Genomic DNA, 27546 nt, shown 5'->3' on the forward strand with positions numbered 1-27546 from the left:
ATGATTATACAGCACTTAGCATTTCAGTGCTCTTCAAAGAAATGCCAATTAGGATGACAACAGCAATCATGACAATAACGATGATTAAGAAATCACATGCGGGACTTCCCTGGTGGCACAGTGGTTAAGAATCCACCTGCCAGTGCAGGGGACGCGGGTTCGATCCCTGGTCGGGGAAGATCCCGCGTGCCGCAGACCAACTTAGCCCATGCGCCACAATTACTGAGCCCACGTGCTCTGCAACTACTGAAGCCCGCGGGCCTAGAGACCATGCTCCGCAACAAGAGAAGCCACCGCGATGAGAAGCCGCTCGCCGCAACGAGGAGCAGCCCCCGCTCGACCCAACTAGAGGAAGCCCGCGCACAGCAACGAAGACCCGACGCAGCCAAAAATAAATAAATTTAAAAAAAAAAAGAAAGAAAGAAAGAAATCATACGCAAGGCTCTCCAGTTCTGAAACTGAGAAGGAAAGCCCTGGTCTCTAGGTTCCGAAGAGGCTATGAGCCTGCTGGGCTGGTGAGTGCAGCGCGGTGGTCAGAGAGAGACATAGGGACTGGGGAGGGAGGGCTCCTCCAAGTGGACCATGAGCTCAGCCCCCACACTCAGAGGTTCAGCATGGGATGGGCAGAGAGGGCCATTCCAGGCAGTGTCAGGTAGACATGGAAAGAGGCTCCCTGGAGCTAGGACACGGGTCCCGTATCACGAACACGAGATAGGAGTTCAGCGGAACTAAACTCCTGAGTTGACTGGAATGTGTCCCTTGCAGTCTGGGCGTGGTTGTAGAGGCCTCCTCATCTTAGATGCACCTTTTGCTCCATTGAATTTTAAAGGTGCTCAACAACTGTCACCGCAAATTTAAAAACAACAAGAGGAGAGCACATCCTGATGGTCTGAATCCATTAAATCTGCATACAGCACAATGAGATGCTGTGTAATCAAAATCCCTTGACCTGGCAGCAGTCTTCATTAGCAGCAGAAGGAAATCAGTTCATGTTTGCGGGAGGGAGGAGTGGAAGTGAAATGCCCGTGGAAAATCAGGGCGGGGCAAGCCTGTCCCGATGCCAGAGTTTCTTTATAGGCCACGTGTTGCACTAAGCACAGCTTCTTTAGAAAGGGAAGTGCCTCTCTGCTCAGTTTCACATCTCCACCCCATTTATTCTTTTTCCTTTCTTCCCCTCTGGATTATACCTCTAGTTGGATTTAAGTCATTTAGGTGGATTATATCATTTAGCCTACAGAGAGTTACTGAGTCCTACTGTGGGCCTAGCAGAGAAATCATTAAGATGAGCATTTCCAGGAAGACTTTGATTTTTGTAACTCCACAGTCCATGAGCTTTTACTCAAAATACATGTTGCTTCTGTATTGGTCCAATCAAAGGAGGCTTGCAAGAATAAATTTAAGTTGCCGACTGGCCAGCTGGATATAATGTGACACCTACCACTTTTGGCTGGTGGTAGGTCCCAAACAGAGAAGCAGCCTGGGAACCAGGAGATTTAGGTTTGGTTACTAATTTGGTGACTCATTCAAATGTTGAAGGAGTAATGAGGGGCTTCCATTCCCTACATTGGACCTATCTTACTGGGCAGCTGTGAGGACTGATCAAGAGATGCTGGTAAGTGATTTCTACTTCCCTGAGAGTAAGTGTCAGATGTCTTCAGCTGGAGAATGGACAGAGAATTGAATAGGATAAAGAGGGACAAGGATTAAAACAGAGAACCACAAAGAGGCATCTGGATAGTAGGAAGGACTGAAATGACGCCTGCTGTGTCGGTTTCTCTCAAACTGTAGCCTCGATCAGTTTGGAGAATTCACTTTCTGTTGTTGTCCCAGAGGACAGTCTATGAGCTGTGAATGACATGGCAGAAAATAAATGACTCAAACAGTCATCACTTTGCTGGCTTACTCCCCATCTTGTTCCCCACAGGATATGAAGTGGTTTACATGAAACACACCAGTTGTTTGTGGAAGGTCACTGGTCTTGGACTTGATTTTGCTGTTTACTCACTGTATGGCCAGAGAGTCACCTTGAAGCTCACCAAGCTGGTCGACAGTGTATGTGGGAGTGATTTACCAAGAAGAATTTGCTATAGATACATCAGGGGTGATTATTATTTATAGCAGGAATACTTTTCATTTAATAGGTTAAATAAAACATGGTAAACAAACAACTATGAAAAAAAAAAAAAAAAGCACAAAGTTTGACCTACACTGACATGGACTCCAGACCTTAACAGTAGAAAGTTTTTCTCACAGTAGCAAAGCCATGATCTGGTCCTAAAAAACAGTACATTTGTTAAACTGAAAATGCTCTAAAGTACTCCATGGTAAGGGCTATTCTGCACAATCTGATGATTTGGGATTTCATCAAATTAATGTCACTAGATATGCCTTATAATTAGGATAAAATATTTGAAAAGTTTAAAAAATGAGGCTATTCATTAACTCATTGATTTTCCTACAGATTGGGAGCCTGAATTTAAATGATACCCAAAAATATAACTAGGTACACTCAAAGAGAGAAGAAGTGGTTGTGAGTCTTTAAATGGAATGCAGTAGCTTAAAATGCTATTACTATTCAGAGTCTCTGAGAACATTAAAACTGCCCATTAAATGAAAATCTAATAATTGGCCCTACTGAATTGTGACATTTTGTAACCTGCTCAGAAATGCAGAAAATTGTGGAAGAAAAGTTCTTTTGAGGCAGAAGTTGATTTGCAATGTAATATTATTCCAAAAGCCAAGGTCCCCATGCTGATACACACAAAAGAACAACAATGCGGAATGACTAACAAAGCTGAGGAAGATTCTGGAAATCAGAGCTAAGGTGTATAGCTCAAGACTCTCCAAGGTAAGTTATGTTACTGGCCTGGAAAAAAATCCACAGGCAATGGCACGAGCTGAGAGTGTATCTCAACTTGGAAGTGGCCTCTCTCTGGGCATTGCTTAAAGACATAACCAAGATAGGTCATTCCGCGCTTTTGTATAAGCCACCGGCGATCTCCAAACTTACTTTGTAATATCACTAAATAAATAAAATTTAAAGACATTAACTGGAAGAGAATTGATAGTTTCAAGTCAGAAGTTTAAAAATTCTCCTGGGCCAGTGGTTACCAAGCATCTTCTATGTGCAGGCAACCGTGTCCAGTGCTCTGAGAGTCATATATGAGAGATCTACTCTTGCCCTCAAGGAGTTACCATGTGGTAGGGTGAATGAGACAGGCACTGACGGAAATAAAATACAGGCATACTATGTAGATACATCCACAGGGGCAGCACAATTAAAGCAACGTGGAGCCCCTCTTGTTGAACGGACCCAGAAAACACAATCTGCTTTCTTTGAGGATGTAGCATGGGGACAAGATGCTGAAAGATGGGTGGGGTTTTGAAGGGGGAGATGGGAAGGTAAATATCCAGGCAGGAGGATGAACAGGAGCCAGGGAAGAGCATGAGGCATGTCTGGGGAGTAGGAAGGATTTGGGTCTGGCTGTAATGCAGGTGACGGGAGTGCAGGGTGGCTGGGAAGGACGCAGAGGGACCACAGAAGCCTGCCCAAGGCACCGAGGGATAGTTCTGTCTGAAGACAGACACTGTTAGGGGCTCTGGGAACTAGGATTAAAAAAAAGTCTTTATCCATAAACTCTTTACCTATAAAACTACAGGGATCCATTTTTTTGTCCATTTTCTGAGGTGTTTGTCAGCAAAGCAACCAGAAGCTGACAAAAGAGGAGGCCCTCCAAAAGGGAAGCAATTACTGGTGACTAAAAGGAGATGAAGGCTAAGAATAATCAGGAATTTATTTATTTATTTGGCCATGCCATGTGGCATGCATCGGGATCTCAGTTCCCCGACCAGGGATTGAACCCATGCCCCCTGCATTGAAAGGGCAGAGTCTTGACCACTGGACCACCAGGGAAGTTCCAGGCCGGAACTTAAAAGGAGGAAAGTGATAGAGACAAAGGAGGAAATATGCTGGTGAGAAGGTGGTCTAATCAGGAACGTGATGGTAGCTCCTCTCCTCTACCTCCCCCACCCCCCAAAGCTAATCCCCAAGAAAACCTACTACAGAAATTTGAGGGCCAGCAAGCCCATGGTTAAGAAACAATGCCGGCAACCATGGGGACAGCACAAACTTGCTAGCTCTGGATTTCTACCCACAGATTAAGAATTGCTCTTTGCAGTCCCATGAGGGAAACTGTGTTAGACACATCCTTTTAGGAAAATATTTCGCGTCAAGGGGAAATGTTGACAGTAAATTGCTAAGTGGGAAAGGCTACAAAATGAATACCTATATACACAACATGATTTTTGTATAAATATGATGAGCAACACTTATTGGTATATTTGGCCATCAAAAACTAGATCACCAAATGGTGGAAATGTTTTAAATATGCCATGTCATGCAAAATTTCCTTTAATTCTTACTTGGAATATTCAGTGACTTTTCTGGCAGAAGTACTGCGTAATGCTTCAGTTAGTACGCAGAATACATCCTTTAGATCTTATCTCTGGTACGGAAGAATAACTGAAACAAAGAATCCTATCGATGATGGAGCTGACGTGGCATAAAACATTAGAGATGCGTGTTTGCATTTTTACCACTTTGGGGAAAATAGTCCTCTGTGTAAGGAATGCACAGAGTCTTACTTGAAAAAAAATGAAGCATTAACACAAATATTCTCAAGCTCATGTTAACTCTTGTAATTAATGTAACTTGTTTACCTAGACCTGTTACTCCAGTTATTTAAATATGTTCAAGCATAAATTATGAATTCTGCACATCAGGGTATGGTGGAGGTCCAGTCTTTTAAAAAATACAAATGCTTCTGGGTTCTTTTGTATTTCAACAAACCCACAGTATGACACACACCGTACACACATACTACCGAATTATTCTATTTTGCATGTGAGATTACATATTTTATAAACCTGGCTTAACACAGTGGAAGGATGGGTCTGTTTATATGAGAGAGAAGCAATGACTCTTCATGTTTAACCTCTTGAATGTTATCAGGAAATAACTGTTTTTTAAATTTTATTTCTTTTTGGCCGCACGGCACCGCATGTGGGATCTTAGTTCCCTGACCAGGGATCGAACCTGTGCCCCCTGCGGTGGAAGGGTGGAGTCTTAACCACTAGACCACCAGGGAAGTCCCTGGAAAGAACTGTCTTAACGGGAAAGAAAGAAAAAAACTTTGGGGTGAAGAATGTTATCAACCTTTTACCTAAATAAACTTCATCGGGAACAGGGTTGAAAAAGTCCACCATAAACTTAGTAAAGTGCAACCAGGACTACAGCTGCTAATTCTGGTCTGATGTTTTACAGCTGATGGTAGAAAAAAAAAAAAGGCAAAAATGTGAACCAAAAGGACTTTTATAAGCTAAACCGAGATAAATAATTCTGGCAGACTCTATATTCTTTGTGTTAAAATACGTAACCTGCCAAACTAGGACAGTAACTTAAAAGATTTTATTTGGCGTCACAGGAATCACAGACAAGTTTCTAAAACTTAAAATGCCAATGAAATATTCTATTGTTTGCAGGTCAAATATGCATAGAAAAAGGCGGGGAGACTGCATTCTCAAGTGTTAACAATGGTTCAGTGGATGATGAGGCTTACGGGGAGTTTTATTTTGTGCTCTATACCTTTCAGAAGTGTCAAGATATTCAACAAGAAATATGAAATTAATATTTTTTAAATGTGTAGGTTCTTCTGTTTTGTATTACAAATATTTCAATAAACTCATCATTTTTTAATATAAGAAAACTGTGGGAAATATAACAAAACCAGAATATTCTGAAGTCTATTTTAAACAAGTGGGAATAACACGGCAAACAGTGCCTTGTGTACAGGATGAAAATTTCCATTACTTTAAAGAAACATTGGCTGCTGGTCTGCTTCTGGAGCAGCAGAGCAGGTCTGGGTTTGGGACATTGCATGACGGGTAGGGGTGAGGTTAGGCTACTCTGAAAACACATGAAAGATGGGTAAGTAGTGGATTGGTAGCAAAATCCAGGTTCCTTTAGGGCATATCAGTTGTAAGGGAAGCAGTTATGGTTCGGAGTGGGAAAGGCCGTATGTAGTATGGTGGGAGATGTCCTGGCGGGAATGAAGGAGAAACACTTCCAAGTTTGGGATTGACATGTAAACACTGCTATATTTAAAAGAAGAGATAACCAACAAGGACCTACTGGAAAAAAAAAAAACAAAAAAAGATTTAAAAAAATCCTTTCATGAGGGCCAATATATGTGAAGTAATAGCTCTCTCTTCAGCTTAAACTACAGACTGTCTTCCTTTCATTTAGTTCGAATGACAAAATGTTAAAAGTACAGAGACCAAAGTCGGTTAAGACTTACTAAGAGCTCTCCACCAAATGAAACAGGCATCAACTGGCAGAGGACCCACGGTTATTTAATTAGCACACATTGATTAATTTAACCCACGGAACCACCGTCTCCTGTTACTGCTAATTTTGTTTTTGAAGTCAAATGAAACAAAGTAGCTGAAGAGTAGTTAAACGTGTCCAGTCTCTTCATCCGGAAGGCTATGAGGATGGGTAGCCCTCCCCCACTGAGGTGTTCTGAAATGTTCTCAGGAGGTGGTGACTGCCCCTTAAAAACCCTAATGGGAATAGGCCTGTTAGTAGCACTTTCCCTAACGAGACACATGACAGAAGAGTATAATTTGTAATTATTTTCAAATATTGGCTAAGAAAGGATGGTCTGTTAAAAAGCTTGCGATGGAAAGAAATGCTAGGCTGTATTTGTGACACCTTGCCTAACAAGAAAAGCAGTAGACAGAAGATTGAGGTGTTCAGGTAGGTACACCTCATTTTTTTTTGTGCTTCACGGATATTGTGTTCTTTACAATTTGAAGACTCGTGGCAACCCTGTGTCAAGCAAGTCTACTGGTGCCATTTTTCAACAGCTTTTGCTCACTTCATGGTTCTGTGTCCCATTTTGGTAATTCTTCCAATACTTCAAGCTTTTTCATTTTATGAGATTTGTTATAGTGACCTGTGATCAGTGATCTTCGAGGTTACTACTATGACTCGCTGAAGGCTCAGACGATGGATAGCATGTTTTAGCAAATAAAGTATTTTTTCATTAAATATGTACATTTTTTAAAAGACATAAATGCTACTGCACACTGAAGAGACTGCAGAATAGTGTAAACGTAATTTTTATATGCATTTGGAAACCAAAAAATTCGTGTGACTTGCTTTATTGCAGTGGTCTGGAACTGAACCTACGATATCTCTGAGGTATTGCCTGTATTTGCAGGTTAGCAATGGTTTTGAAACTTGGAAAAAAAAAAAAAACACAACTTTTTTTTTTTTTTTTTTTTTTTTGCGGTACGCGGGCCTCTCACTGTTGTGGCCTCTCCCGTTGCGGAGCACAGGCTCCGGACGCGCAGGCCCAGCGGCCATGGCTCACGGGCCCAGCCGCTCCGCGGCATGTGGGATCTTCCCGGACCGGGGCGTGAACCCGTGTCCCCAGCATCGGCAGGCGGACTCTCAACCACTGTGCCACCAGGGAAGCCCAACTTTTTTTTTTTGATAAAACTTCTCTTCAAGGATTATTGACATGCCCAACGGAAGATCAGATTAACATGGAGCTGCTCCAGATAGAATCCTGCTTATCTGGTCTCTTCTTCCTCCTTGGCAACCTTTACGTGCATAAGCAAAATTTTAGGATTCCTTGGAATACAATTTGACAATCACTATTTCACAGCATCCCTGGGGGATACTGTGCATTGGCTCATTCCATACATTTCCGGATCCCTTTTAACAGCTTTCTTTGACTGGGAAGGCTAGAAACCTAAAAACTACATTTTCGAGATTCTCTTGCGACCAACCATGTGTGTGTGTGTGTGTGTGTGTGCAGGGGAGGAGGTTGCATTTGGCTCTTCTGGGACAGCTCTGGTAGAGATTATGGAGTCCGGTTCCTGCATCCTGGGTGCCATGCGGGTTAAGACTGCAGCAGTGAGCAGTCCCAGGAGAGTCCGATTGGTCTCTTCTACTGCTCTGTAGCATCCAAAAGAGCTTCACTGGCTTTCCTAAGGACTCTATAAACTACTCTAATAAATCTCTTTCTGCTTAAATTAGATAGATGATTCTGTCCTCCTGAATCGAAGAACTCTGACCAAGACAAGCATCAGAAAGTCGACCCTAATTATCTCATTGCCTCATATGAAGTATCTTCCACATCTCCCCATGTTTGCATCCCTACTGAACCTAGCACTATTTTTATCATATAGATACTGAATAAACATTAGTGAAAACACATCACTATAGCATAGCATTATGCTGGATTACTTTTAACATCATTCAGCTACTTATTAGATCGTGAGACAAGGTCTAAATAATGTAGGGAAGACACACCTCCACAAGCAAGTGGTTGAACCATTATAATTTTTAACTGTGTTCATTTATCGAGGCAAAGAAAGCAAGGCATTAAAAACAATAGTCTCAATTTCTCGTCATTTGGAGGGGAACAGAAACAAGTCAAAAGCTGTCTTTTTAAGATATAACAGAGAGACAGACAGGAATGTAAAATTATCATGGTGATAGACAACAAATCTGAATTTGATCACTGTAGAATGACATACTTAAATTTCTATGTCTTGTCAAAAAATAACAAGAAAAAAGAAAACAAAAAAATGGGCCCTTTAATCTTTAAAAATAATATCAGTGTGGTGTCATATACATATATATATATATGAGTATTATCTAAGTATTTGATTACTGACAGCTAGTTTTCTTCATTTTGGAAAAGACTATGTGAAAGGACTTCCCTTTCCTACATTTTATACACAAACTATTTCATTTTCTAAAAGTGGTTAGACAAAGGGTCAGATGATAACTTTTAAATATTTAAACTGGTCACTGACAGTCAAGTAGTAAGGAACTTCTCTAGTTTATTGTTAAATATGGATTGCCTTAGAGGTAACCTTAAGTACATGGCATGGCTTCCTAATGAGTTATTAGTTATGAAACTGTGAAGTAATTTAGAATTTTAAATAAGATTGGAGAATAGACTGGGGTGTAACAAATTAAGAGCACCGTAATTATGCAATATCATGGGATGTATTAGGTAGTCATGCTATGCATATATCAAAAATACATTAATAAAATGAACATATTAATAAAAAGCTAAGCCTGGCCCTTTAAGACCTCAACGCTAATTGGAAAGGATTTTGACAGAACATCTTGAATAACTTTCATTATATCAGTTTTGGCAAGCTATTTTTCAGCTACCTAAATGATGATTATTTCTACACTCCACAGTGCATCTATCAAAATCTACGATCTGAAAAATATCATTAGTGAGGATGAGTGAAGTGGCAGTTGTTCCAATGGTACAACCTGAATTTGAATTTATTAGTGTGATGTAGGTTATATGTATGGGGTGTTTTATTGTGATATTTTACCTATATATTGTCCCCTTAAGATATATCACACATTTACACGTTGTACATTAATTATATATGTTATGCATTATATTCCAAATTCTAGCCCTATTTTTAAGATCATGCATTCAGATCACTCTAAAAACTCTTCCCAAAGTGTGATGATTTAATGGATTTAATTCTTAAAGAAAAACATTTCATAGCAAGGGCAGATTAACCTCACAATGAAAACAAACACATCCAGTAGTAGATATTATTGGTGAAAAGTTTAAAAGGTATAATTTTGCCTATAATAGCTTCCTTCTGTAACCAAGACACAGATTTATCCATCTTTGCTTTGTTGTTGGGCTTAAAGTCACTGAAAATTCAAAGAGCCAGATCACTACTTAGTTTAAAATAAGAAAGATCTAGCCAAAAAGCAAGTCCAACTAGTTAACACCAGAGAGTACCAAGTGCCTATTATAGGAATAGAGTTTATTAAGGTTAAGAAAAACCCAGGCAGCTGTGTGACAATATTAATGCCTTTAACTACTTTTGATTTTAATGTTGAATTTGGTTCCACTAAAGTACTCCCCTTGAGGTGAACTGTTACATGTATCTTTTTCATAGATGGCCATTGGTGCCATGCTTGTTGAAGGATATTATTCTGTAAATACCTAAGCTTTAACTTTCACCAAAATGGAAGCCTCACTCAATAAATAAGCAACTCACCCCAGGTCATGAAGTTAGATATTAGAAAAAGGAGGATATTGCAGCCCAAGTTGACTGTGCCCCCCTGAACCCACTCAAATTCCCCCAGACGAGGAGGCCTTTACTTCCTGGTTCTTTTAGTTGGGGTCTTGACTCATGGACTTCATATGCTCCCTTTTCCTTTTCTCACTGAGAAGAAAACTCTCATACAGTATATTCATGATCATGCTGCTACGGTATAAATTAAGTTTATGAATGATGTCCTTCACTTATTGCCCCTTTCTCTCACACAGTGATATTTGTAACTCACGAGCTGCAGGATTTCCAAAGCTGAGTGATTTGTAATGTAATACTTCTAGAATCTCCAGAGTAATTTCAGCATTAGTTACAAACAAAAGTTGGCTCTCTGCAACTCTTAACCTTGGGAACATGAACCTTTAAGACTTGGAGATCAAATACCAACATTCCCCTAGGACTGCTGTACACATCTGCATTTCTGGACATAGGACTTTTTTTTGTTCCTAATCAAGTATAATCTCACTTCATAACTTCTACTTTTGGCTCAGTGCTACCTAGATTTCCAGGCAAGCAAAAAAAATGAGGGCTGAGGATTTTGTGCTTAGAGGTTTGGAAATTTGGCAAATGTTACATTAAAATGCAAGTATTTGATCTTGAACCTCAGCAGAGTGAAATTCAGTTAAAACACAAAGAAACCAAAGTAAGGCTTTATGTATTCCAAATCTGCACCTGTATTTTGATGCTGCCAGGTATTTGTACTAAGAATTCTGTGTACAGGGCAAAAGGGAATGAAGAGCCTCCCAAATTTTCCTCTGGGATCTTCCAGCCATTTGCAGTAATCACTAATTCTTGCTTTACATCTATGAGTCAGGCATCCAAGTGTTGCTATTCCTGGCTGGTCCTGTTCTGTGTTTAAATGGTCTGATTGTTAGTCTTTGCATCTGGGTCCAAACCAATCTCACATGGAAAATTAGTTCAAGGATACCAGTCACCTTTAAGTTATCCTTAAACACAGCTAAGAAGATAGCTTAAGTTATTAATAACAATTACGGAAACTGCCCTAACAACTCACCAAACTCAAGGGTGTCATTCTTCATACAATTTCCTAAATATTGACCTTCTAGGATCCAGTCAATGAAGTAGAGTTTATTTTCAAATAATTTAATTTAACTTCCATTAACACTCTTTGGGACCCGGAAGCCACGGAATTTAAATGATTCTTATATTCAGATAATTATGAGAACAGGTTACTTGTAAAAGAACATTTCCATGAAGATTTAGCCAGGCAGCACACTTTATAGACCTGAATTTCATCAAGGTGGGGGAACAGACTAAATGTGGATTTAACTTACAAATGCTTTCATACAACACCCATAACTTTTATTTCTTGTTATGTTATCCATTCTATAATGTTAAAAAAAAAAAAAGAAACAAACAATCAAACAGCAGCATAACCAGGAATTATTAGGGGAAGACTATACTTTATCCAAAATTGACTTATACAATAGCTGTAGTTTGTCTATGAACTCATTTATTGTTACTGGTTGAGAGCCAATATGAGTAATGGATAAAAAGCATGGGTTTTATTTGGAATCAGGCTTGCTCTAGTTCTGTTACTTATTAGTTCTTTGACTCTGGGTATGTTCATTATGGTTTTTAGGCCTTAGTTTCCTCATCTGTCCAACTGGTTACTGTAAAGATTAAGAGAGACAATTTACTAAAAAGTGCCTAATATAGGCTGGCTCATAACTATTTCTCAATAAATGGAAGTTACTTTTCATTTGTCAGTATCTTTCCTCCTCTGCAAGCTCTTTGATGGAAAGAGCCATTTCTGGTACTTCTTCCTTGTACATGTAACAGGACTTAGTCTTGTAACATGGTAGGAAAAACAGTGCCTTTAGATGTCAGGGGACCAGCAGTCAAGCTCATTACCTGCTGGCTATGCAATTTCGGGCAGAGTTCTTAAGATGTCTGTTCTTAGTTTGCCTCTCTCTGGAATGGGGATACGTTTACATCCCTCTCAATGTTCTGATAGGAACGTAGAAAGATATGGATAAAACACATTTTATAAACTGTAGAGCACAGCTTAGATTTAGGTTACTGTCACTCTTTTATTCTACTTGAATTAAGAGTAATTAAATAGTAATTTTTTGAGCACTTACTATGTGCTGGATGGACACAGTGATTCATAAGTGTTGTATCATTTAATCCTTACAACAACTCAATAAAGTAGGTACTGTCATTATTCCCATTTTTCAGATGAGGAAACCTAAGCTGACTCAAACTCAAGCACTCTGGCTCAGAAGCCCACACTCTAAACCACTGTTACATATAGAATCCTATAATTTTAGGAGGAAGAGACAACCTTTTATGAATCCACCAATGGCAGGTCTAGGGGTCTAGGTCGAGGAGGCAGTCACCTTGCCTAAGAGGATGGCAGATGCCACAAACAAAAAGAAGAGAGAGGATCCAAGCAATCAGACTCATGTAAGCAAGGCGAGGCCACAGTTTTTCCATTTATATTCAGATTTCTGCAACACAAATATCCCATTCCTGTACATATATTTTCAGCTCCGCTGAAACTGCCAAGTAAGATGTAAGAGAAAAAAACTCAGCTAAATTCTACATCTGGCCATGAGGAAGACTTTAGAGTGTGGTAGTTTGGGAAAACACAAGTAGACTGGCCAGGGCAAAAAACAATACTTGGTGACATGTCACACCCTTGGGCTGAAATATTCGAAAAGGCCACCACTCGGGGGTGTGGTAGACGTGAAGGACCACGGCAGTGGTTACCTCCATGAGGAATTCTCTTCTCCAGACAGACTGAAGGCACACAATAGTAGACGTCATCTTGTAGAAAGAGCTGTGACTTTACTGGGCACCAGTCTTTGGCTGAAGGCTGCGAACCAATGAAACTTTAGAACATGAGACCCAAGACAATACTCTGCCTGTGTTCAACAGTGAGAGCTTAGAGAGTGTCAAAGCATGTGTTTAAGCATATGTGAACAAAGGGCGTAAAGATGTGTGAGACGGGTGTTAAAACATCAGTTCAAACATGTGTTTAACCATGTGTGAGCAAAAGGGTGTTAAGCCATGTGGTAAAGCAAGTGTTAGAGCATATTCGATTACAAATGTTTCTCATTTGGGAGCTTAAATTATTTTCTGCCTAATCCAGTGTTGCTAAGCAATAGTTCTGTGTTGTCTTTACGGAACACAATAAATTATTAAACTTAAAAAAAAATTGAAGTTAGAATTCTTTTTTCCCATCTTGGTTTCATCACGAAGAATTTACATCTGTAGTTTTCAATAAACATAGTGGTGTTCTGCTAGTGTCAGCAAAAACCAGGGTAAGGCTCCCTATGCAGGAAGGCAGCAGTCAGATTAGGGTAAAGGCACACTGTGTGTGCCGAGACAGCGTACAGTGTTTGGTAGATCCAGTGGCATATTAGACTAATCTCAAGGTTTGATAAACCACATAGTCACTGACTGGGGGTGCCTATTCCATCTAGGGCACCAGGCCACAGCTAGGATTCTGTTTTTTTATTTTCAATTTTTAAATATCTCGAACACTGCTCTTGAGAATAGGAATTCTGACAGTTCTTACTGACGGTAAAATGTGATAGACACCAGCTTTAAGGTTTCTCTGACATTATTTGCTAAATATATTAGCTTATGTATCTTCAATGCTGCTGGAAGCTTCCCTTCCAAAGCAAATGAATCCTCTTATGTTAAAATGGGAATGCACAACCCTGGATGTTATTTTAAAAAGAATGAAAGTAGACAAAAATCAGAGTGTACTAGAGATACCTTTCTGCAGGGTAAAGAAAGAGAGTTTAAAACAGATATACATATACTAATATAGGTAAAAAAAATGCAGGTAGCTATTTTATTTTTTTGCTAGGAAACAAGGCGATAAACCAACTAAACCAGTAAACCTGTCTGAGCCCACTCATTTCTCTGTTGGGAGTGGATATATCGTCAAATATTCCTCTAAAAAAAAGAGCAAAAGACAAGTAAAAGATCTGCAGGCTTGTGTTTAAATTCCATTTCCTAAGCAGTACTAATTAATATGGCTCTTTCTGCTAAACTGTAGAATGATTTGTGTGTAAATGCTTCTGATTTTACCTATGAAAACATTTTTGATCATTCTGAATAAAGAAAAATAGATATAGCCATTAGAATCAAAATGTTGCCTCCCCAATCACCTTTTGCCTCGAGATCATGGAATGTTTTACTGAAACAAAAACTGGCAAGAGAGAACCAAACAATTAAAGCTAGTGTCTTCTGTCAGCCACCCTTGTAGCAGAGGTCAAAGAATTTTTGAATACTTCTCTCTTCCCGTTCACTGTGTCACTTAATGATTTGTTCATGCGGTTCAGTACAAACTCAAGAAAATACAATTCCTCAGCAGAAAAAAGCACGGTCTGTGGTGCTGTGACCTGACTCTCTGCTTAAACAAATTCCAGAGTGCGTACTGACAGAGCGATGATGATTATTTTTCCTTCTTGGAGACTCAGCACAAATTAAGAAAACTAAGAAAATAGAATCTGACCAAGGAAATGACGGAGGAAGGTTGTGCAGAGGCTTTCTTAGTTTATGGTTAACAGCTTTATTTTTATTTTATTTTATTTTTTATCTTTTGGCCTCACTGTGAGGCATGCAGAATCTGAGTTCCCTGACCAGGGATCGGACCCAAGGCCCCTGTAGTGGAAGCTCGGAGTCTTACCCACTGGACCACTGGGGAAGTTCCAGTAGTTTTATTTTTGACCAAAACAAATATACTGATGAGCAAATTCATTTCAACAATCCCATGTTTCTTCATTATTATGGTGTTTTATTTTCAATAGTGTAAAACAGAGAATGCAAACCACTTATTTTCTGTCAATACTGAACACACCCGGATATCTGAAGCTATTTCACTGAGGTTAGTCTCCAAACGCATGTAAATCAGGCTCAGGGAAAATGTCTGTACTACAGAAATGATAAAACATCCCTAAATCTCATGGGTTGGAGGAAAAGACTACGGAGGGCTGTGCTTTTGGGTCCTCAGAACCAGCTGCAATTGTTATTGAAAGCCCCCAGCCTCCAGTCAAATAAGCAATAAACATACCCCACCTTATAGAAAACAGAAGAAGATAAACAGCCCTTGTGGAGATACTGATCTTGAGGATAATACTTCTGAATTTGAGATAATCTGAATTTCCTTAGATGTGCTCGTTTGAATACACAGAATCATTTTCCTTAACTTACACTTTTCTCGAGACATGAAATACTCAATAAACAGAACTCACTAGAGGCAAGTAGAGGGAAGAGGCTCTTTCTGTACAAATTCCTCCCTGGGGCACTCTGTACAATGCTAAGCAGAGTAATACAGTCCTTAGTGAATCTTGCATAACACTTTGTTCTTCTAGTCAAACTTTTCAGAAGGCAGCAAAAATGATCAGAAACATAATCTTAGCCTCTTCTCCTTCCTATTTGAGTGACCATCGTTAATCTCAGTGGACGGGTCACGTGTGCGGTGAAAGGGCTCCCAGAGGAGTAAGTTCTCCCAACTTCACAACCGTGGGCGTTTCGCTCCAGGGCTGTGGGTAAGGTGACACGCTTGCCCAGTGGGCACACAATGCGTCCTCAGTGTTCTTCCCCTCTGCCTCAAGCTCTGTGCCTTTCCTGGAATAAGCCTGCCAAAGATTCTAAACAGTGTAGGGAGGAACTGTCCAGAATAAACTGGCGCCATATTTGCAAATGTGTGTTTAAAGTAAAGCTAGAGAAAGTTTGCAATGTCCCAAATCGAGCCTGGCAATTGCTCTTGAGGTTAGTACCACTTCCCTTTTTATGAACAAAACAACCTTAGCAATTGGGGGAAATAAGCAAAACCAATGCAAATAAACCAACAAGATAGTTTATCTTTTTCACCTTAAACATTTTAAAAGTATATTTTTTAAAGGCTTAAGAAAATTAGATGTTTTAAATGTAAGTACTTACACCCCTTTTCTTCTACTCAATATGTATATAACTAATGCTTACAGAATCAATCAACCCCCAAATTAGACATCTTGAACTTTTAAAAGGCTTTATGTAATTAAATGCTAATGCTTCAATCTGACATTATATCAGTAAATACCATGGAGAAAAGTTCAAGGTAGGTACTATGCTAAGATAAATATTTCTCGAAGTCCCAGCTTTTCATTTCTGGAGACCGATGGAGAGACAAACCTCAAAAACATTTCATGTGTTACATTTCCGATGTAACTGAAATCAGTGGAACATTAATTTATAAGTTTTAGTCAACTGATCTACTTTGGAACATTTGCTTTCCGAGATTAAGATTGATTATTTTTAAAACACTGAATCATCAAATTTTGTTTAAAGGAGGTTAAAAGTACAAGCTTGCTCAAAATAATGAGAATAATCCTGACATCTACAGGCATGCTTCCAGACATTAGAAAGTTTTTCTCTTAAATGTGTTTCCTTCCAGATCTTTACTAAAATGCAGGGGGTTAAGTCAGCAAGGTTTATTATAAACCAAAATGTCGTGGCTCACCTGTTCTTTTGTTTGCTCATTTGTTTGTTCGCTCGTTTGTTCATTCATTCAAATACTTCCTGAGTATCCATTCTGTCCAAGGAAATAGCGAGGCACAGGGGGTCTAAAGCAGAAAGTTTTAGTCCCTGCCGTCAAAGAGCATAAAGGCTTTCGGGTGTGACGGAATAAAGCGGACAAGTACGGCACAGAACTAGTAGGGTGGGAGTTGGGGTGGGAGGGGAAAGCCCATACTAAAATGGGTAAAGCACTTTAACTTTGGAATCAGGGATGCCTAGTTCCTCAGCGGGGCAGAGGCTGAAGAGCACACGTGATCCCAGGAGGACCCTGCACAAGTACAGAGCCTGCAGGTCGCAAGGACCTCCTATGTCTCCAAGGGTGTTGCTTAGGAAAGAGTAACATGGTCTTTGAATTCACTTTTCGTCCTTCCTCTGGGAAACTGAGATGATAATTTGATCACTGCTTTTTGCAATCACCATTTTCTACTTGGAAACTCCCTCTTAAAGTTCTTTAGATTTTCCTCGAGCCTTGTGTCAGGTAAACTTAAAACCATTGTACACCCACTTCCCTACCCCGTTCCACCTTTAACGTTAGGGGAATGAAATGAAAATAGTCAGTCATTTAAAAAACTTTTAGGAGGTAGAAAAACTGGCATCACTTCACTCTACATGTTTTGGGCTTCATTATATTTTGAGACCATGTCTGAGTGCTTAAGTTCTCAGAGGCTGGAAATCAAAGTGAGAGAAAATAGCAAATATTTCTATTTGCTAATGGTATTCCACTTGTGATAGCAAGAGAGACATTCATTCATCAAACATTTATTGTATGCATATTATGCACCAGGCACCAGGCTTACTGACATGGCGCTACAAAGATGAAAGCCAGTCCTCCCCTCCAGGGACTCACGGTCTAGTGGGGAGATGGGCAGGGACCCCACAAGTACAACACGGCAAGGGTTCCCACGGTACCGTATGCAGACCGCTGGAGGGGCAGGAACGGATTCTAGGCAACACAGAGATGATTACTTTTAATTTAAAATATTTGTTAACACTCAACATTATATTAAAAATATCTAATTAGGCATTTACTTTAACATGTGAAAAAATGCATAACTAACACATTCGAACCATGATTTCATGGATAATACTCTGTGGAATAAAGCTAAAGAATATATTTAAGTTTAAAACAAAAGTGTGCCAATTTAAAGAAAAATAGCAGTGGAGATGTTAGGCAGAGAGGACCAAAAAAAAAAAAAAAAAAAAAAATTGTGATGTACTACTCTGATCACTGAAGTTTGGGAAATAATGCAGTTCCATGTGGGTAAGTCAAAAAGGATGCCATTTTACAAAGTTTGGAATCCTTATTGTATGTTCCCTGGACTAAGCTGCCATGAGGCAACTTATGTTCTAGGAGGGCACAGGTGAGGGAAGGGCGCCAATGTGCCCTGGGGGATTCAGAGGAGTTTCCAGAAAGAGGAGGCTTAAAAGTGACAAGTTGTGCTGGAATGCAGTACACTTATTAGGACCCTTCATTTGTAGAACTGCTGAATCTGGAGTTTGCATGGGACATTAGAAGTCATGTTATGTTATCTGTAATTAACTTAAAAATACTTCCATATATATAGTGTGACGTATATGTGTACATTGGTTTTAATCCATACCACGGGGCAGTGATTTTATGACTGAAGTGGCCTAACGGGAATACACTGCTTAGTTCACATCTAAAAGACTAATGAAATGCCATATTCCAGAAGCAGCTACTGAAGCGTGGCGGCTATCTTTATCTTATTAATTAGTTACTCTTAATTAGCATAACAATAATTATTAATGAGGACATCAGAAATGGTATTGAAGCTATGCGGACAGGCTAGAAACATTGTCATCAGCACTCCCAGCCTGCGTGGGAAGGGTATCTGCACCTAGTGACCCCAATTGCCTATCTCCCCTGGATTGGAGCCCTCGACTCAGGATTCTGACTCAGCGTCTATCTGCTTAAAGGAGGAGTCTGTCACCTGACTTTGACTAGAAGGCTAGCCAACTCCTCTTTCTAGAATATTCTCACATCAAACTTGAGGGAACTTTTCCTGCAAGTTGCTGTCAATGCACTCTCCTATCAGGACACAGGACAGGAGCTTCGTGGGCCCACAGGACAGGTGGAGGGCTGTTTCTGTGCCTCCTTGCACATGTTTCTAGGTGTGGTAGAGTTCCATCTGAAATTTGCCTTCAACATATTACTTGGGAAGCAGGTATAGACCTCCACCACCTCCAAGGCATCTGTCTCCAACTGCAGCCACGATCTACGCAGAAGAAACTGGTAATTCTGAAAGGCCAAATTTGCTGGGCAGATCTCAGCTAAACTAGCTCTCATACAGAGGTTAAGTGATTTGCCCAAGATCACACAGCTAGTTGGTGGCAGGACTGAGTTTAGAATGTAGTGCTTCTTATTACCATCTTCCCAGGCAACCAATGATTCTCGACCAGGTTTACTCATCCCGATTATCTGCAGAACTTTTTAACAATGCACAAGCTCAGGTCCAGCTTAGGAGACTGTGATTCTGGAGGAGAGCTGTGACAGGGACCCAGGTATCTGTGTTTCTCAAAAATGTGCACAGGTGCCTCTGATATACACACATATAATTGAGAATCACTGGACTAGACCATGATACTAATAAGTACCATCTACTGCACATTTCCTCTGGGCCTGGCCCTGTGCTAGGTGCTTGACATGCTCTGTTTTATTTCATTTTTACTATAAACCATTGAATAAGGTATCCGCAGCATTTTACAGGTGAAGAAACTCATTCTGAGAGAAGTTAAGTAACCTGTCCAAAGTGACAGCCTGTAACTAGCAAGACTGAGATTCCAACCCAGTTTTGCCTTTCTCTATAAATCTGCTCTTAGTCACGACCCCCTGCTACATACCACGGGACAGGATGCTGCTCAGAATTTCTAAGGCAGGGGTCACGAACTACAGGTGAGAGGTGGACAATGTAAATAATCAAAATGGGTCAAACAGTAACTGGAATGAGCTGGAGACCACGTGCCCCTCTGAAAGGTTTTGAGTTTTAACTGCTGGCAGCTATTTTGAATGTTTTAAGAGTAACTCTGCAGAGCAACTGGAACTCTCATATATTGCTAAGGGAACGCAAGATGGTTTAGCCACTTTGGAACCAGTTTGGCAGGTCCTTATAAAATTAAACATATACAAACCATATGAGCCAGCAATCTTACCCCTAGATATTTACTCAAGAGAAATGAAAACCTACGAAAAGATGTGTGCACAAATGTTCATAGCACCATTACCTGTAATAGCTCCAAACTGGAAGCAACCTACATGTTCATAAAACTGGTGAATGATAAATAAATTGTAGCTTATCTTGCTATGAAATATTACTCAGCAATTAAAAGGAATGAAATACTAATACATACAACATGGACAAATTTCAAAATCTCTATGTTCAGTGAAAGAAGTCCTACACAAAAGACCATGTGCTGTATAATTCCATTTACATGAAATTGTAGAAAAGACAAAACTAATAGCAGAAAGCAGATCAGTGTCTGCCTGGGACAGGGATGGAGGAGGGGAATGAGTGCAAAGGGACTGGAGGAAACTTTTTTTTTTTGGTGATACGTGGGCCTCTCACTGCTGTGGCCTCTCCCGTTGCGGAGCACAGGCTCTGGACGCGCAGGCTCAGCGGCCATGGGTCACGGGCCCAGCTGCTCCGCGGCATGTGGGATCTTCCCGGACCGGGGCACGAACCCGTGTCCCCTGCATCGGCAGGAGGATTCTCAACCACTGCGCCACCAGGGAAGCCCTGGAGGAAACTTTTTAGAGAGAGAACTGGTCTCTGTCCTGATGTGTTGTGGTGGTTACGTCATTGCATCCCATGACCAAAATTCACCAAATCTACATTTAAAATGTGTGAACTTTATTATATGTAAATAATATCTCAATTTTAAAAACAAACTAAAACTGTGCAGACTGGAAAAAAAAAAAAAAGTACTGCAAGCCCCTTACGGCCCACAGAGTTCCAGTTTCAACCTCTGGTCTCAGAAGAGAGGTTCCATTTTAGCTGCCCCAGAGGAAATACAAAAGATGACAAGTCATCCATCATCCTGGGCTCGGGAAAATGGGGAAGTTTGTGTTCATCTCCCTTCTCTCGTCGCTCTCCTCCTTCCTCAGGTGCAAAATGCTCTCATGCTGCCCCCTGGCTGTTCAGCGCCCCTGCCAGGCCTCATTCTTCTGAAGCGGCTCCAACACGACCCTTGCGGTCAGCCCTCCTCTCAGCCCCCTGTATTCTAGGCCATCCCTCAGAGCTCTGTGCAAGGCGGTGAAAAACTTCACCCGGTTAGCACATCACCAAGCAGGTGCCATGACTGATGCTGATTAAACTATCAAGTACTGCCATTTGACAAAGACAATGCGTGAAGCCTTAATCCAAGTTCAATTATTGCCTTTCAGTCTCTTAGGGAACACTTGGGGGGAAATGCGGCTATTTCTGGAGCCCACCACATTGATCTCCTCCACAGGGTGACCCGCCTGCTTTGTTTATACATACACTTTGTCATCAATATTATCATGAAACACCTTAAAATTAATACCTGCAAGGGATCTGTGTGGATAGCATAGAACGATACACATACATCTCAGCATCCAAATATCAAAACTCAGTGCTCTTAACCATTAGGTGGTGGAAGCCTGAGACACATGAGAGTCAGTCCTTCAATTTTCTAGAAAGCTAATGAATGCCAACCACATGCTGCTTGGCTTTCCTGAACCTCTACCAACGCCATAATAACTTGATTAAAAAAGAAAAGACTAAATACAATATCAAATCCACCATGTATAGTAGTGCAAGCTATCATGTTAAGTTAAAAAGGAAAAGGCAAAACTTGAAATTGTACTAGAGCCACATAAATAAAAATTCAACATTTAAAGACAGAAAAAATGAGGAAAAGATCACTGTAGGTGTGTTATGAGTAATTTCTTTTCTCTTAAAAAATGTTCCCTTTTGCTCTGACAACAAACACTATTTGTGTAATACATATGAATCAGAAATCACATGGATTGGATCACCAGGCAGGAGGTTGTGCTTACCTGTCACCCACCCACCAGTTACCATCTGTGTTGACTGCTCACACTTCCTTCTCCTTACAGATTTGAAAGCCCATGGGATTTGGCAGTACCCTGCCAGGTACCTGAAATGATTTCATCAACGCCTTAGCCATGCTGCTGAGGACAGCCACTCCTTCCAAAGCTGTCCGCTAAGCATTTGTATTTGCAAATGGAAATAAAGCCAGAGAACTTGATTAACAAGGCAGGTGTACACCTAGAAAGAACCGCAGTGCTGAGAGCGAACTTTCATTCAAGAAACTTTTAGAAAGTGATATCTTGACAAGACATGGTTAATACATTTCTTTTCCCCAAAGCAAAACTGGGTTAAAAATTTCAGGTCCTATGAAAGCAAAATTGAAAAAAAAAAAAAAAAAAAAAGGAGGTAGTAGTAGGCTAGGCCCACGTCAGTTTCAGTCAATGTTGTGGAGTTTGATTCCAGGCCAGCCAGGCTCTCTGATTGGTGGCCTCCTAAAATCCTCCAGGATCTAACTCTCTTCCTCCCCCATACCAACCTATTCTCAGAATATGTCACATGCAGCAGAGCTGAGACAACAGGTTATAGAGAGTCCGCACAGCATCTGAAGAGATAGCAAAGTCTAATGATTAAGATGACAAACTCTAAAGGAAACATTCTGGGCAATGGCTCAGAATGATACTTTTGATGGCATGGTGCCCCCAAAGAAAAATCCCACCTTTTGGTGGAGGTCTATTCTGCCTACACACATAGCCACCTGTACTTGTAACACCTTTCAGGATCCTTAGAGAAACACCGTGAAACCGGTGATGTTCAAGAGGAAATAAGAACTTGCAAAAAGAAACACAGCAATGGGCTACCTGAAAACAGTGAAAGAACTTGGTCCTCTAATAAGGTTCATTCTGCCCAGAGTACATAGTAGGTGCTCAATGAAAGAATAATAATGACAAGAAAAAGTGGACCCTAGATTTTCAGGCCTCTATCACTCAGTCAAGCTTTTGTCTCTCCAGTGGGGGGTAAGGCTGGGAGGGAGATGACAGTTGTGCATAACTGCAAGCGTGCTGTGAGCTGACCCAATCTACTGTTAGAATGGGAGCCGCAGAAAACGAAAGGCAAAAATCGCAGAGCTGACAACAAAGAGCTGATCTGAATTATCTGCTATGCCTGCCTTGAAAGATGCTCCTTCCCCCTTGTTTGTGCCGCTTTCTTGGTCTGGAATCTCTTAACTTTGCCTGGGTAAATCTCATCCCTCTTTCAAGGGCCACTACAAATGCTGTGTCATCCATGAAACGCATCCCGATTCCTCCAAGCTGGCAATAGTCTCCACTCCAAACTGTGCATGAGGTTTCTAATCTAATCCATCTTGAGGTAGTGCTTCCTCTGCAAGAAGAGTCATTGCCAAGAGTCATCCTCCATCCTTATATACCCAGCAAAGTTCCTTGCACATATTTGTGGAGTGAATTACCATTGTCCTAATAAATGCTTCCAGGATAGGAGCATTAATAGGGGAAGTTGGTTCCTGTTGGTAAGTCATTGTTATTGTTGGAGAGTAGACTTTTTCCCAGGAGGGATAGAGAAGGGAAATGGGGAGCATGGAAATGTTGTAAGGATGCCTGGCCTACAGCAGATGAGCTTGTATGAGGCTGTCATGATATGAAGCACAGGCAGACATGCCTCGTTTTCCAGATGTATCGGTAGACTCCATCAATGAATATAGATGCCACGGCTGACCCTGCCAGGCAGTATATGGAATGACCCCCTAAATCCAGCCTCACTATGTTACTTAGAGGGACACTTAAACCTCAAAGAAGATTCATCTAAAGAAACTGGCACATGGGATTTCATTTTCCCTAAGGCTTCCGTGCCTTGTGTCAGTAAGTAATCAATAATTAAACAGTAACAGTTAAAACAAGACCACCCAGGCATACAGGCTCAAGGGCTGAGCTGTAGAAATGGTTTACATGGTCCCCTTATGGAGGGCAATTTTAAAGATCACCCACAGTTTCCGGTTTAAAATGGTGCCTGCTTGATGGCTTCTGATGCTGCATCTATCGAAGTGACCATTAAATTGGAATGAAAAAAATAAAAGATGACGATAATTTACGACACCAAAACTGACATCACAAATTGCCAGAACCTTGAAGGATTTTCTACGGCTACAAAAAATGAATTGGGCTGGAAAATGTAAAGCAGGAGTCCACCTCTCACAAAGTCTGCTACTAGGTAAAAGATGTGAGTTCTGTTACAACTAGAAACCAAGTATGGGAACATATGTATATGTATAACTGATTCACTTTGTTGTAAAGCAGAAGCTAACACACCATTGTAAAACAGTTATACTCCAATAAAGATGTTAAAAAAAAAAAAGAAAAGAAACCAAGTATCTATCTCTCTTATGAGTGGACGCTGCCACTTAGAAGGCATGTGGACTGCTGTAGTCATTCCTCCTTTTCCACACTCCTCATCTTATTTCTTTTCTATAGCCAGTAAGAAATGACAGTTCTCAGGAAAACAATAAATCAATACTGGGTAGTGACAGGCAAGGAAGGTATGGTGAAACCTGGGAAGTGTGGTCTTCATAAGTAAAGTGTGTTTGCATGCAGTGGTGGAGGGTAAACGTGTGAGGGAGATGACAGTTGTAAACACAAGGGTTGGACATTTTTCAGGCCAGAGTCAAGGAGTGGGGGAAGGAAGAAGCCCCATTTCCTTCCCATGAAGACAGTCTGGAGACAGAGGGCTATCTCTCGACAGAGTTGATCATATAAAGTTGCCATCCATTTGCAGATCCAAGAAGAGGTTTTAAAAACTAACCAAACCAAATAAAAATGCAAAACAACATGAAGACAGTGGCAAAAAAGATCCTATAGAACAAAGAAAAGGAAATGATATCCTAAAGATTCAGAGGAAGAACACAATTCTGAAAATTATGTGATAAAGAAACCTATACATGTTTTTGAAGACTGTTTGGCATCTTCAGGAAAAACAGTAAGAGAGTATAGCCTTTATAAAGTGAAGGGCAGAAAACTGTAAAGTAAAACCTGTGATATTTAAAAAAGATAAAAGGGTAAAAGATGAAGTGATGGGTGAGATAAAGAGGAGATTTCATAGAACCAGCAGTGGAATTAATATTTACAGAGGAAAATACTGGAATGAAATATGCTACCATTTACCAGTGTGATTTTGGTGCTACCTTTCGTCAGTGTGATTATGGATTACTTTCTTCCTGTTTCTTGATACTTGTTTCTCTTCTTTCTTTCTTCTTCTTCTTTTTTTTTTTTTTTTTTTTTTTTTACAAAATAAGACGTTTGTTAAAACTTTCATTAGAAAAATTTTTAACTAGGAAAAATATAATCATGAAGATGTGGGAATTTAGAAATACATTTAAGATACAATATTAAGTGAGAAGAGCAATATAACATTACACATGGATCATGACGGAAAGACTAGAGGGAAATACTTGTATCAACAGAGTAGCTTGTTTCAAGGCAGAGGGATTAAAAACTTTTTTCTTTTAAAATTTTTCTTTAATATTTCTATTTTATGTTTTATAGCAAAAGTTGATTTAAAAAGAATGACCCCCCAATAAAATGTTAGTCATATCCTCAATGTGGTGGCATTACAGAAAAAAAAAAAAAAATCCTTCTGATGCCAGCAAGTACTTTCAATGCACAGTTTCCCAAAGACTATTCAGGTTCATTTTCATGTTCCAACCAATTACTATTACTACAATTTAGGCTAAGTCCCTGGAGGGCAGGGCCTTTTTCTGTCTTATACTCTATGCCCAGCACTTAGCCTAGTGTTTAGAAAATTGCAAGTGCTCATGAAATATATGATGAACAAATGAATACCGGAAGGAAAGACTACTCCATCTTATACAGGTACAGCCATGGGTAAAAAGATTATTTGCATTCATTCAGTTTTTATGGCATCTCCAATGTTAAAAACTGCAAGGATGCTTTGCTTCCAGAATTCTCATCATTCATCATAGATTACATGCTCCATGGAAATCCAGTCGGAGCCAAAACCCGGTGCCATATTTTTATTTCTCCTTTTCCACTTCAAAAGAAAAAGCTGCAGTTAATTCTAATTTTCCTGCGGGCAGCGGGAAAGGGAACTTTTTATGTGTGTGAAAGAATGGCACACCCCCAGCCACCTGAGGACAGGTCCTCCCAGGAACACCTGTTTGCTCCAACTGAAGCTTGTCCAAATTGAGTCCTGGGGATCAGGAGCTTGCTCTTCAAATGGCCCACCGTCCTACAATATTTATTCCCCACCTGTCTGATGGCCATGATAGCTTGGGAATGCTCCAGCCACAGAAAGCTGTTTCTTGGCCCTGACATGGTAGAGCTAACAGCAGCTAATGTTCACCTAGAATCTGGTCTGAATCCAGTTGCCCCAGAGTTTTAAAAAAAAAAAAGCCTCTTCTTTTCCTTGTCAGTCTACCAGCCTCAGCAAAAATTCTTAAGGAGGGGGAGGTAAATAATTTTTCATCCTCAGACCAATACGTTGCAAAAGTAAATTATACCTTTCACTCTGCCTCTTAAATCTGATTTTTGGGTTTTCCACTCCTAGTCATATTAAATAGTTGCCCAATACTAAAAATGAGGATTGGTAAATTAATTTCTCCAACATGAGAATTATCAAAATCCAGGAGGTAAAAATGCCGTAAAAACAATCTTAAACACATAATTTAACATGCAGTTCAGGGAAGGAAAAAGATGCCCACATTAAACTCCAATTGTAATAGTGAAATAATGTTTTATTTAAAAAATTCTAGCCTTAAGAAAACTGTACATTTGAAAAGCTTACATAAAGCCTTATAAAATAGGAGACCTTTTATCTCCTCTAGATCCATGAGCCAGAATATACTTTATCTATGCAATTTCAAGGCACATAAAAACCCCAGTGAATAAATAAAATGTTCTTGTTTTCTTTATACAGAAGCTTTAAAAATTATCCATATAAATAGCTTGGCCTTGAACAGACAGATTAAAAGACCTAAAGGCTATGGCTTCAGATCACATATACAGAATAGAAAATGAATGCTTTTCTTTATTGGTTGGGCAAGTTTGCTGCTAACTAAACCTCTATAAACGCATTTGATGAGAAAAATTTAAGTGGAATATACGAAAAAATTCAGTGTTTTAAAGTGATACACTTATCAACTAATTAACGTGCCACAATACAATAGTGTATGTACTCTGCCAACATTCTTTGCGTCTATTCACCAATCACACGTATAGAAGGTATAGTTAATATGCAGTATAATTTCAAAGACTATCAAATTTTATAAATACACAATTTTAGTCAAGGGTATGAAAGTTCTCAGTATCTTTCTAAAATTGGGGTAAATGAAATGTGTGAAAAGTTTTTTCATATTTGTTTATAATTAGAACTACTGAGGTGACTTCAAGCCTTTCTTACTTATTTGGAGAAAATCTTAAACTCCACTGCAATTAAAAAAAAAATTTTCAAGAAGACTTTGGATCATATTTACTTTATAAGCAGATGCAGTTACAAGTTGTTAACTTCCTATATACTCTCAACACAGTTGTGGCCAAATAGATGTTTCTAACACATCCTCCTGCCCCCAATTCAAATTCTGCTGCTGGAAGTTATTACCTTGAGGCTGCCATGAAAAGGGAAGCGGCGTTACCCCATGTGTGGCTTAAGAATCAGGCAGTAACTTTTAGGCCAGGTACCTGTCATCTCCTCTAGAAAGTCTTAGTTGACCGTGGGCCCCAGGGATTTCTTCTTCTTGTCCCCACTTACCATTTTATCTCTCACTGACCATATAGCA

The 27546-nt window shown here is 40.0% G+C and overlaps 1 protein-coding gene across 12 annotated transcripts in view; it reads right to left on the bottom strand.

Moving 5' to 3' along the window:
* The window catches only part of VTI1A (vesicle transport through interaction with t-SNAREs 1A), a 561291-nt gene that overhangs the window by 308554 nt on the left and 225191 nt on the right, over positions 1–27546 (bottom strand). For 2 of the 12 annotated variants that reach the window (XM_067024670.1, XM_067024669.1), the window contains one exon: positions 17548–17659. The exons of the other annotated variants lie outside the window; for them this stretch is intronic. In XM_067024670.1, coding sequence (XP_066880771.1) covers positions 17560–17659 — 100 coding nt within the window. In that variant the 3' untranslated portion in view covers positions 17548–17559. Of the gene's footprint in view, positions 1–17547; positions 17660–27546 lie in introns of those variants that run through there. 12 annotated transcript variants of the gene reach the window in all.

The sequence above is a fragment of the Kogia breviceps genome, chromosome 2, assembly GCF_026419965.1.
Source record: "Kogia breviceps isolate mKogBre1 chromosome 2, mKogBre1 haplotype 1, whole genome shotgun sequence".
NCBI classification, from domain to species: domain Eukaryota; kingdom Metazoa; phylum Chordata; class Mammalia; order Artiodactyla; family Physeteridae; genus Kogia; species Kogia breviceps.